The sequence below is a fragment of the Phytophthora cinnamomi genome (genome assembly GCF_018691715.1).
Source record: "Phytophthora cinnamomi strain GKB4 chromosome Unknown Contig60, whole genome shotgun sequence".
In the NCBI taxonomy this organism is placed as follows: Eukaryota; Oomycota; class Peronosporomycetes; order Peronosporales; family Peronosporaceae; genus Phytophthora; species Phytophthora cinnamomi.
This window is the reverse complement of record NW_027150993.1, coordinates 729,478-740,014: the sequence shown is the minus strand read 5'-3', so window position 1 is coordinate 740,014 and position 10,537 is coordinate 729,478. Positions and strand designations below refer to the sequence as shown.

At 52.7% G+C, this 10,537-nt stretch overlaps 3 protein-coding genes across 3 annotated transcripts; 1 reads left to right on the top strand and 2 right to left on the bottom strand.

Moving 5' to 3' along the window:
- Positions 1 to 503: 503 nt before the first annotated feature.
- On the top strand, positions 504 to 1,625 carry IUM83_14098 (Neutral zinc metallopeptidase, Zn-binding site; the record flags this gene model as incomplete). Its single annotated transcript, XM_067938823.1, has 1 exon — positions 504 to 1,625. The coding sequence occupies one exon, from the start codon at positions 504 to 506 to the stop codon at positions 1,623 to 1,625; it is 1,122 nt and encodes a 373-aa protein (XP_067787423.1).
- Positions 1,626 to 3,354: 1,729 nt separating this feature from the next.
- IUM83_14097 (putative retroelement) lies at positions 3,355 to 3,588 on the bottom strand (the record flags this gene model as incomplete). Its single annotated transcript, XM_067938822.1, has 1 exon — positions 3,355 to 3,588. The coding sequence occupies one exon, from the start codon at positions 3,586 to 3,588 to the stop codon at positions 3,355 to 3,357; it is 234 nt and encodes a 77-aa protein (XP_067787415.1).
- A 116-nt stretch (positions 3,589 to 3,704) lies between these two features.
- On the bottom strand, positions 3,705 to 4,169 carry IUM83_14096 (putative retroelement; the record flags this gene model as incomplete). The annotated part of the gene is made up of 1 exon (XM_067938821.1): positions 3,705 to 4,169. The coding sequence occupies one exon, from the start codon at positions 4,167 to 4,169 to the stop codon at positions 3,705 to 3,707; it is 465 nt and encodes a 154-aa protein (XP_067787414.1).
- Between the last annotated feature and the right edge of the window lie 6,368 nt (positions 4,170 to 10,537).

Below are 10,537 nucleotides of genomic sequence, written 5' to 3'. Positions count from 1 at the left end.
ATTCATAAAATGCTCGACCCGGAGTGCGTCTACATGTAACAGGGGGCAAGCATATGACCTTACGACCATGGACAACCTACTGCACGAACTTGCGCTCAAATGCCCGAACATATAGTTCCGCACATCGGCAGTCGAATGATGCTAGTCGTCGGCCGGTTCTGCGGGCTGTAAAATGTACGTATACATGTAGGTATGCTGCTTCTGTGGAGGATAAACACCCTTATGGACACACCGCATGCACACGCAAGCGTCGATGATCCATTCTCGGCCCTTGGATGTTGACTTTGCTGTCCGTGCCGTTCGAGCTTTCCATGCTGTTCAACGAAGTGATGCCGCAGACCTTCAGCCTTTCCATACTGTTCAACGAGATGCATACGATGTGTATGGTTTTTAGCTTGTCAGCTGTGGCGTAACTTCTGGAATATCGTGTGGTAGAAGGGTTGTAAGGTTACGAAAAAGCACGACTCGGTATCAGTGAGAGCAGGTACTGTATTCCCGCTCTCATGGAACGCCGCTGGGGCTTCGAAGCAATAGTTATCACGACACTCAATTCCGATTTCTCCACGATGAAGTCAAGTCCAGTCCCGCACCTCTTCCTCGCAGCCCTCCTGGTGGCCTCGTCCTCCGCTGCCAGCTCGAACACCGTTGGCACGTTGCGCCCCGCATCCAGCCAAACCACGCAGGAGCAGCAGCTTGACGCCCTGTTCCCCTCATCCACCAAGACCGATGTCATCGAGAATATGTCCGTTTGGGGAGCCCCTGTCGTCGCGGAGACCGGCACCAACCACTCTAGCGCCAAGCCCACCTTCGGCAAGATCACGTCCAAGCCCGGAGAGTGCGTTGTCGCCAGTCCGACCAAGTACATCAGCGAAAAGTACCTGGACTGGGTCTGGGACAACCGCATCGGCCCCAACGCGGATGTGTCCAACAAAGCCAACTGGAACGTCATGGCCAACAAGAACTTCCACATGGACAAACTGGTGCACAACAACGGCTCGCTCAACTACTGCGTGCGCTGGGACGCCAAGAGCAACCTCGACAAGAACAAGGCGTCCAAGTTCCAGGCCATCTTGGAGCGCCACTTCAACGCGTGGAACGACTGGCTGGTCGGCTACAATTGCTGGCCGTTCACGGAGGTCAAGGTCAACATGGTCGGGTGGGCTGCCAACCAAGCGTCCCAGTTCGGGTGGTCCGACGAATCGCTCGGCAAAATCTACGAGGGTGACGTTGGCTCGGATGGTGCCCCGCAGTGTCCCGACGAGTGCTACCGCTACTACGACAATGTCAACAACGTGTGGTCTGACACAAGTGCGTGCAAGGGCGAACCCTTCGACATGTCGTTCTGGCTTAAGGAGGACCTAGAGAATGGTTTCGGCTATGATTGGGGTCAGGAAGTGAGCCTCAACAACACCTTGAAAAACCTGTACGACAGGAACATCATGTTCATCGGCCACGAAATCGGTCACGGCTTCGGTCTGCCGGACTTTTACGGCCTGGAGACCAAACCGGCCAAGGATTTCCCCAATGCCATCATGATGGCGTACAGCTCTACCACGATCACGCCGAGTGATGGCTGGATGCTGCGTCGCATTCTTGATCATGTTCGATCTCGCTACAACTTTTAAGTCCCGCGTGCTCTACACATCTGAATGGTGTAGTGGAGTTATTTTTTGTCAGTGCTAGTATTGAGAGTGGGACCCCGCCTAGCAATATCGCGCTGTGATCTCATAGATAAATGTTTTGTGAACTTTTTCAGGTGTCTACTTCAAATTTTGGAGATGGACAGAAAATTTGGCCATCAAATTTCATAGACAGAATATTACGCCAAATACACTTCTGAATGGGTCTTATTTCTACAAATACCAAATTATCTATTCTGCGGGCTATTAAGTAATTACGTGCTTGTTGTTCGTTGGTATGCTTTAGGGTGGTAAAACAAAACTTCAAGACTCTTGAAGTTTTGTCTTGAATCAAGAATATTAGTACGAACTGCGGTTTACTGACAAAGAGTTACTTACAATGTTCGTCGCAAAATTATTGATAGTCATCATCTGTAACGTAGTGGAAGCTTGGGTTCGTAAAAGACAAAATGAAAAGTGATATTGTTACTTAAAGCCCGTACTTTCCTGTACTCTAGACCAGCTACTCACTTCATGGCCACTCGTGGTTGAATGCAATTGTTAGTTGACGGGTCGCCCCGTTAACTTTACCTTTAACAGGCGATCCAGTTAAGAGGGGGACTTTTTGGGGGGAAACTAAAAACAATTCATGCGGAAATTGTCCTATTTCAATGAAATTTTAGTCGGAACATAACTAGAATTTCTAATGACGAATGAATCAAGCCCGGCTTTCGTAGCTGCACTGGTTGTGCCATGGCACGGCATGCAAGCAGCATGCCGATACTAGCGCTGTTTGAAGCATTTGTAGGGATTTGGAGGTATGAGACATTTGATAGTGGTACAGACGGCTCGGCCACGTGCACGTCTCGATGCATTGGAGGGGGGGGGGGGATTTCTCAGTGGCGCAGAATTCCAAATGGAGGGGGGACGAGAAGACTCTGGTGGCGGAATCTATCCGCTCATTACCTGAGCCACAGAGACCGATTGCAAGGACCGAAGGCGGTGCTTACTGCGCGCTCTCCCTGCCGAACTGCGCGACGGACAAATTGTTCTCACCCTCCCACGAGCCCACCGCCGTCTTGCCGTCCTTGTGGAGACGAAGCTACACATTGTGGAGAGATGGGGACACATTGTGGAGAGATGGGGCAATGCAGACCACTCTACCTCCCCGTTTTCCGAATTTAGACATGCATCGCATTCACACCAAGGGCAATCAGGGGGAGGCGCCGTTTTCGAGCGCTTATGCTAAGATGTGAGCTGCGTTCAAGCGAATAAAGACAGCATATTTATAGGTTTGAAATATCGATCTATCTGATGATGCTAGTTTCACGACCTGAAAATAAAGACCGCAATTACTTGGCTCGACGATTTTCCCCATTTTGGGCCCTTTTTTCCTCTTCTTAACTGAATCGCCTGTTAAGCCGTTCCGTATGTCGTCCCGTAAGTTGTCCCGTAATACAGTGCCCGCCAAATCATTAAGACCCCCGATTTGGCGGGACACTTTTTGCAATATCTCGGCTTCTAGGCCGAGTTAGGAGCTGCTACTTTGCTATGTTCTCTCTATTATGCGTACGGAGACGCCACTTGTGTTAACAACTTAGATTTCAATGTATCTGGCAGGGCTGGTATACAAAATCAAGGTTTTGGCACCAGCGTTAAATTATTAAGACCACATTCTTTTTATGATGAAAAAACAGTTTTATGCACAGACCATACAAACTTCTATATTAAAAAGTTAATACTTAGTCAGTCCACCTTTCTTCTTGATCACCGCTAGACAGCGGCGAGGCATGGACTCCACTAGCTTCAGCAGGTAGTCTAGCTGAATGGCGTCCCATGCCGCCATGATTGCAGCCTCAAGATCAGCAACGTTGTGGTACTGACGACCATGTGCGTACACCTTGGCCGCCATCGCCGACCAGACGTTCTCAATGGGGTTGCAATCTGGCGAGCGAGCTGGCCACACCATGGTGTTGATCGGCATCTCTTGTAAGAAATGTTTCGTTTCATGCAGGGCCATCTAGATTAAACTTCTTTTCATCTGAAAAAATGGTATGGTTCCAAGTGTCTACATAAAAAGTATTGTTAGAGTAAGTAATTGCAGTAAAACAATAACGTGACAAGCTTGCCTGGCTTCAGTATGTACTCTTCCGCCCATTGCACGCGGGCAGCCTTGTGCGCCGCCGTGAGGGGGAGCGTGCGGTCCATCTTGGTGTAAACAAGATGGTCCACACGCTGCAGAACCCGCTGGATCGTCTTCACGGACGCCTTGATGCCAAGCTTGGTCTTGATCTCGGCGGCGAAGAACTCGCCTGTTGCCGCTGCACTCACGAGCTGCCGCAGCTCTCTTTCCGTTAGAGCTGGCTGCCGCCCTGCCCTCCGCGCTCCACCGCTGTCTTCCTGCGGCCCCCGCTCCGCCTTATCTGCGTTACGGACGGACGTACGGGACCGGCCTGTCTTCCTAGCGATCTCGTGCAGAGAGACGCCTCCGTCGTGGAGCCCGACGATAAACCAATGCTCTTGCTCGGAGAGGGCCTTGCCGTGGCCCATGTGAAAATGAAAGGCTCACAGCTCCAGCTAACCCTTCGTTTCCGCCAACCATCTTCTTATTTTGATCAACACTCCTTGAATATAGAAGTTTGTATGGTCTGTGCATAAAATTCTTTTTTTTTCATCATAAAAAGGATGTGGTCTTAATAATTTGACGCTGGTGCCAAAACCTTGATTTTGTATACCAGCCCTGCCAGATACATTGAAATCTACCGTAATAATCGGGCCCAGTGCGACACAGTTTCCCAGTCATAATCAAGTGAAGCAAAAAACCTCGTAAGGTTTTTCAAAGAGTTCGCTCGGATGACGTCGGTCCCGCACGGTTGGTTGCGGTACCTCCCTCGCGCCATCGCAGTCACAAAAGAAAATGAAGAAGAGGCCAAAGAACAATAACAAGACGAAGCTGACGGTGCGGTCTCTCGGAAGTCATGCTCGATACTCGTTTTTTTACATTTTGCTGATGATGCTCGTGTACAGGGGACTGAGTCCTCTAAAACCACTGCCAGAGATGATCATCACTGACGAGGAGGAAGATAACGATCAATAGACGTTAAAATAAAGTTTTTTTTTCAAGTCTTTTTTCTTAATATTTTTTAGGAGGGGAGGGGTTGTCAGCCATACGTCTACCGGTGTCGCACTCAAACCGTTTGTCGCACTGGACCCGATTATTACGGTAAGTTGTTAACACAAGTGGCGTCTCCGTACGCATAATAGAGAGAACATAGCAAAGTAGCAGCTCCTAACTCGGCCAAAAAGCCGAGATATTGCAAAAAGTGTCCCGCCAAATCGGGGGTCTTAATGATTTGGCGGGCACTGTACATGTACGTACCACAAAAATATACATTACGTTCCCCGTAATAAATTACGAAACCAGTAATATATAACGCACTGCGTTATATCGTCAAATGGCATACGGTTTGGAATTAGAGAAGATGAAAACGATCAATAAAATAACTTTTGTTCATAGAGGCATTATTATTCAAAGCATTTTATAGTTGCATAAATATTTCTTGGAGAGTATACAATTGGACGATGTTTAAACAATTTTGCAACATACAGATACCGAGGGGGTATCTCCGGTCCCGATCGGACGCCGTCCTATTGTCGTGTAGGAACACGCGCTAAATTATATATTGGCACACTTTCCCCACCAACAACACCCACCGAGTCACCGAAGACTCAATGGGCTTGTTAGGGTTAGAACCTGAAGGCCCAGGAACTTTCCCTTGCACCGGGTTGATGTTTCCTCTGTGTACCGAGCTTCCGCTAGTCGACCGACGGAAGACTCAGCGTCACCAGCCACGAGCAAAGGCTAGCACGCTCTCACACACAAAATATACCTCGCAGGCCCTCAGAAGGAAGGGTCCCGGCCTTTTACGGCGTGATACGAGGGTGCTGGAGCTATACTCCGGCGGGAAGAAATAAATGGAGTGCGCTTTCGCTCATCCAGTCCTGGCGACGACTCGTCGCTACCAATACACCGGCCACTAACTCTTGGCCCTGCCAGGAATGAACACACGCTACACTAGTAGATGTGCCCACCGACGGTCATAATCCTACCTACCAGGTTTACCTTGAGCTGCAGGTCGTTCACTGCAGGCACCGGTGTCGCCCTTGCGTGGTTGGGAGGAAAAGCTATTCTGTTATTGTTGCCCGAAGGCTTATCTTGTCTTCTCTTCAGTTTCCTATCGATCAAAACAAAATCAAGTATAAACGCGTCCGTTTTTGGACCGCCAGTTGTAACTCACGACTCTTCGGCGCTTTCTCTGCGACGTGGCGGCGTGACCGACGACTCAAACGGCCGCTGAAACGCCACCGACGACTGGGGACAGGCGCCGATGACTCATAAGTTCGGATCTTGCCAGTAGGTTCGCACCGTACTTAGCGAGCTGCAAGCGCCCGCGCTTGACTTGGGACCGTCGACGAGTCATCATCACCGGCCTAGTTAGGCCAATCAGCGATCGGGGAGTTTGGTCCAATGACTGGCGATGGGTTGTGACTTGCCAGTTGGCGCCGGCGCCTCGAGTCTTCTACGCACCCTGTCTCGGCTGCATTTCTCGACACCACAACTGCCCCCACCACTATACGAACCATTGTTTGGAGAGTGTCGTGGTGCTCCTTGTGTCTGCTTCAACGCTCGTGGTGTACAGCGCTCTCGTACAGGTCTCGCGAGCTGTACCTGCCTTGGCTCAACAAATGTACCCATCTCTGACTTGGTGTCACATGAATATGCCACAGTAGGCATCCGCAAAGCAGGTGTGTCTTCGAGAGTCGCTGCTGTCGGTGCAGCAGCTTGTACTAAAGCTGCAGCGATCACTCCCGACGACTCGCAAAGTCACGCCGCAGCCAGGGTCATCGGCTGCTGAGTCTTCGGCAGCTGAGTCATCGGTGCGGTTTTCTGCTACAGCGCCATGGCATCTAACACCGCACCGACTCAGGAGCAACTTCAGTTCCTTCTGCTGCTTGATGAATCTGAGGGTGCACGTGCCCTACTAGCCGATTGCACGTCTTGAAGGCTCAGAGCCGCGAGCTCCAGCTGACGCTGACGACGTGACACCCAGTGACCGCTTGAACTGTCTCTGGTCACCCAGCTGGTTATCCAGAAGCATATGCTGATCACTTGATTGACACCTGCTGATTACGCGGATGAGTTTGTTGAACCCGTGTACATCGTGTTGGTTCCCGCATCCGAGTCGTCGGGAGCAGCCTGCGCACTCCCGGGGCAGCTTGTAAAAGTAATCGCTGCCATCAATGTCGTCTTCAGGCTGTCGTAGTCTGTAATAATCCATCGATGTGTGATTTCCATCCAATTTGGCCGCGTTCGGTCTCCATGTAGTCATGCAATACTGCAGTAGTCATCTTCGTATGTGGCTTGGGCTGCATTGCCCCAAGTACAGGTCATGGTGGCGACGAGTCTTCGGCACCTATTCCGCGTCAACAACCAGGACCATTTGCGGGTGCTGACTGCTAGTGGCTCCAGGATCGGTCGTCCAAAACGATTTTAGGCACCCATACTCGAGAAAGAGAGCTTGAGTCATCGATTGCATCACGCCCAACATCAAATCCAAGTCGCGATTCTTCGGCGATGCTTGAAGCGGCTCGGGACGTTAGTTGAATATTATAATTGCACGTCCGCTTCAATTGACAGTCGTGACCTGTTGACTTGAGCTCGCATTTGAACTTGGTCACGGCTGGGGACATATGGTTGTGTGGATGCCCCTGTCTCTTGGTGGGCAGTGATTTGCCCCGCTCCATGTACTGCCAGATGCGGTTGCCTGGTACAATGAGAGCTTCTGGAACGCGGTGTTCTTGTCCTTTGTATGAGTAAATCAACCAGTGGGCGGACGACTTGTTGTTTTGAGTCGTCGGCCACGGTGGCTTTGCCTTCGGTGGCTTGCTGCGAGGTCTGGTCTGCTTCTTTTTCACCTCAGCTTGTGCGTGAGTCGTCGGCATGATGGCGAGAGCTTCCGTATACATAAAAACAGAGTCGGGAACATTGGGCTTGTCACACATCGTCGCGATAAATGCCTGTTCGGGTATCGCCAATGAGTCGTCGGGGGCACGGGCAGGTATCGTTTGAGTCATCGAGGCATGTCCCGGCGCTCCGTTTGCCTTCTGTACTTCCTCGCCACCATGCGCCGTCGACTCACTAGTACTCGAGTCTTCCTCAAGTGCTACCGAAAATATAGCAACATCTTTTTCGGCGTCGATCACCTCCGCTAAGTCGTCGGCGGTGGCAAGGCGATTCCGGTAGTGCTCTTGCACTGCTGATTCCGAGTCGTTTTCCACCGGCGAGTCATCGGAGTTGTCACTTCCGTCGTCAGCATCGACATTTCCGCCTTCTTGCCCCTTAGCGACCGCTTCGGGACGTCGTAGGATGCCCCTGGGCGTGGGGTAGCTCGGTCGATCCACTATCGGTTGTGGTTTGACTAACCACTGTTGATAGCGTTCAGCCTCCCACTTCAGCAGGGTCTCATCACGCGCTTTCTTGTCCGACTTCTGCACCGACCACCATCCCATACGTTCGCCTGGTAATAATCGCACTGCAGTAGCGAGTCGTCGGGGCATGTCTCAGTGCACTGCATTTATCAGCGAGTCATCGGCAGTATCTCCAATCACTTCATCGTCATCTTCTCCACTTGTAACACCTTCACCGAGGCGTCTGCCTCTCTCCTCTACAAGAACCGTCGTTATCACATCGTTGTCTTGCTCATTATTCGTCCATTCGCTCTTGCCCACGAAAGCGCAGATACACTCCGCTTCAATCGCAGGCTCGACTAACTGTGGCAGCCCGATTGGGACCAACCCAGTCGTAGTTGGCGGGCTGCCTAGTTTAAATGATCCGAGAAGAGCAGCTCCTGGAGCTCGGGCGTGAGGTATTTCTTGTCCACCTTGGACTTGAAGATTTTTGTGAGTTGTTGGAAAACCTCGCACGTGTCAACATCGTGGACCTGCATGCACAGCTAGCAACGGTGTCGACAGTAGTGCGCTAAGTGATGTAAGCCTCCGCAGGCTACACACGGCCCGTACCGGCGAGATTTCCCGTCGCGGTAGCCACGGCTCTGGAGCCGATTGTCCCGGTCTTGGCTGCGGCCAGCTGGGTCACTCCTGAGTTGTCGGTTGTCTGACCACGCGCAGGTACCTTCAGCGGCGACTCGTCGCCCTTTGTCGTTGGCTGCTGCGAGGTAGTCTTCGCTGCCGTCCGACGAGTAGCTGTCACCCCGGTCTTCGGCAGAGCACTGTGAGTCGTCGGAGCCGTGTTCAGTTCCATCTTCGCTGTTGCTGACGTCATTATATCGGTTGCGCGGGTGCTGCAGATCGCTCCGAGCGTCCCGCGTCTCCCGTCCATGAAGTTCGGCCACGATGTCGGCGACAGATGCTTCAGCTAGGCTCATGCGAGGCATATTGCGTGAGTCGTCGCGACGACGCTCATAATCTCGTTCGCGTCGGTCGCGACGTTTGTAAGCATCCCGCGAGTCGTCGCGGCGGCGGTCATCACGTCGGCGAGCGTCCTCCGAGCGCTCGTGGCGGCGCGAGTCATCGCGACGTCTGTCATCACGTCGTCGGGAGACATCCCGAGCTCGAGAGTGAGGCAGCGACGACTCGCGGGACGAACTGCGCTCGTCAATCTTCAGTATCTCTTGGATCATCTCTTCCAACCCGTGTATGTCTGAGATGCGCAGGTGGCACAGGCGCCGTTCGAGTCCTCTGTCGCCGCAAGTCTCGAGGAACCTCTTGGCATGCTCACGTGCTTTGCGGCCACTGCTTTCGAACCGGATTCCGGCGTTCCTGGCATAGCCATTGAGCCGGTTTAAAAGTCGCAGACATGTTCCTTGTCTTCACACTTGGCAGAGTAGTAGCGAGTCTCCGCTGACTGGCTGAACTGGGAACAGTAGTACATGATGAAGGCCTCGCTCAGGAGACTCCAAGTTCGCTTGGTTTTCTTGGGTAGCCGTCGATACCAATGAAGAGCGCCGTCCCGAAGACTCAGCTCGAAAGGCATGCACCATTCGTTGGGCGATGCTCGTGTTCCTTTCATCTCGTAGACAAAGGCACGAACCCATTGCATCGAGTTCTCGCTCTTGTTCCTGGGGCCCGAGAACGCCTCGATCTGCCCCAGTGGGCGATGCGTTGCCACCTCGATCCTCGGAGTCTAAGCAACTCGGATTCGGTCACCTCACGGATTTGGCGCAGGTACTCGCCCATCTGCGCTCCTCCATCGCCGGTAAAGTCCGCTTCTTCATCCGACGAGTCGTCGGTGGGCCCGCTGCGGCGGATCCTGCTCCGTCCTGAGCTGCTTTTCGTGCCCCTGGCCGATTTTGAGTCATCGGTGGTGTGTCCAGCGCGGTCTGAGTAGCCCGTTGGTGGTGGAGTCACCATGTGGGGGTCTTAAAAGTAGGGGGATCGCTCCCCTGACGCGCTAAACACCCCTCCGGTGGGTTTTCGGCTGGGTTTTTCGCGGATTGCCCTCTTCGGAGTCGTCGGCAGCGGTACGCTAGCCGGGTCGACCACTTCGCGAGTCGCACGAGACGTCTGTGAGTCGTCCAGAGTGAACGAGTTCACGCCAAAGGCTGTGCGGAGCCGCTTCTTCCACTTCCAGAGCTCCGCACCTGCTTCAGCTGGCACCCAGCACTCCAGAGTCGAAGGCGAAGGGTGTTGCGAGGGCCGAAGTCCCAGTGCATTCAGGAACCGCTCCGGGTCTTTCGCCACTTGTTCAATGGTCACGAAGCTCACGGGGCGAGCCAACTCGTGACACAAATCGGCCCAAACCGCTTGGCGAGTCATAGTTGGCTCGAATAGCTCACCCCAGTCGCTCTTCTTCATCTCTTCGTAGAGGCGACCGAGAACCTTGTTGGTCGCCGGCGTGT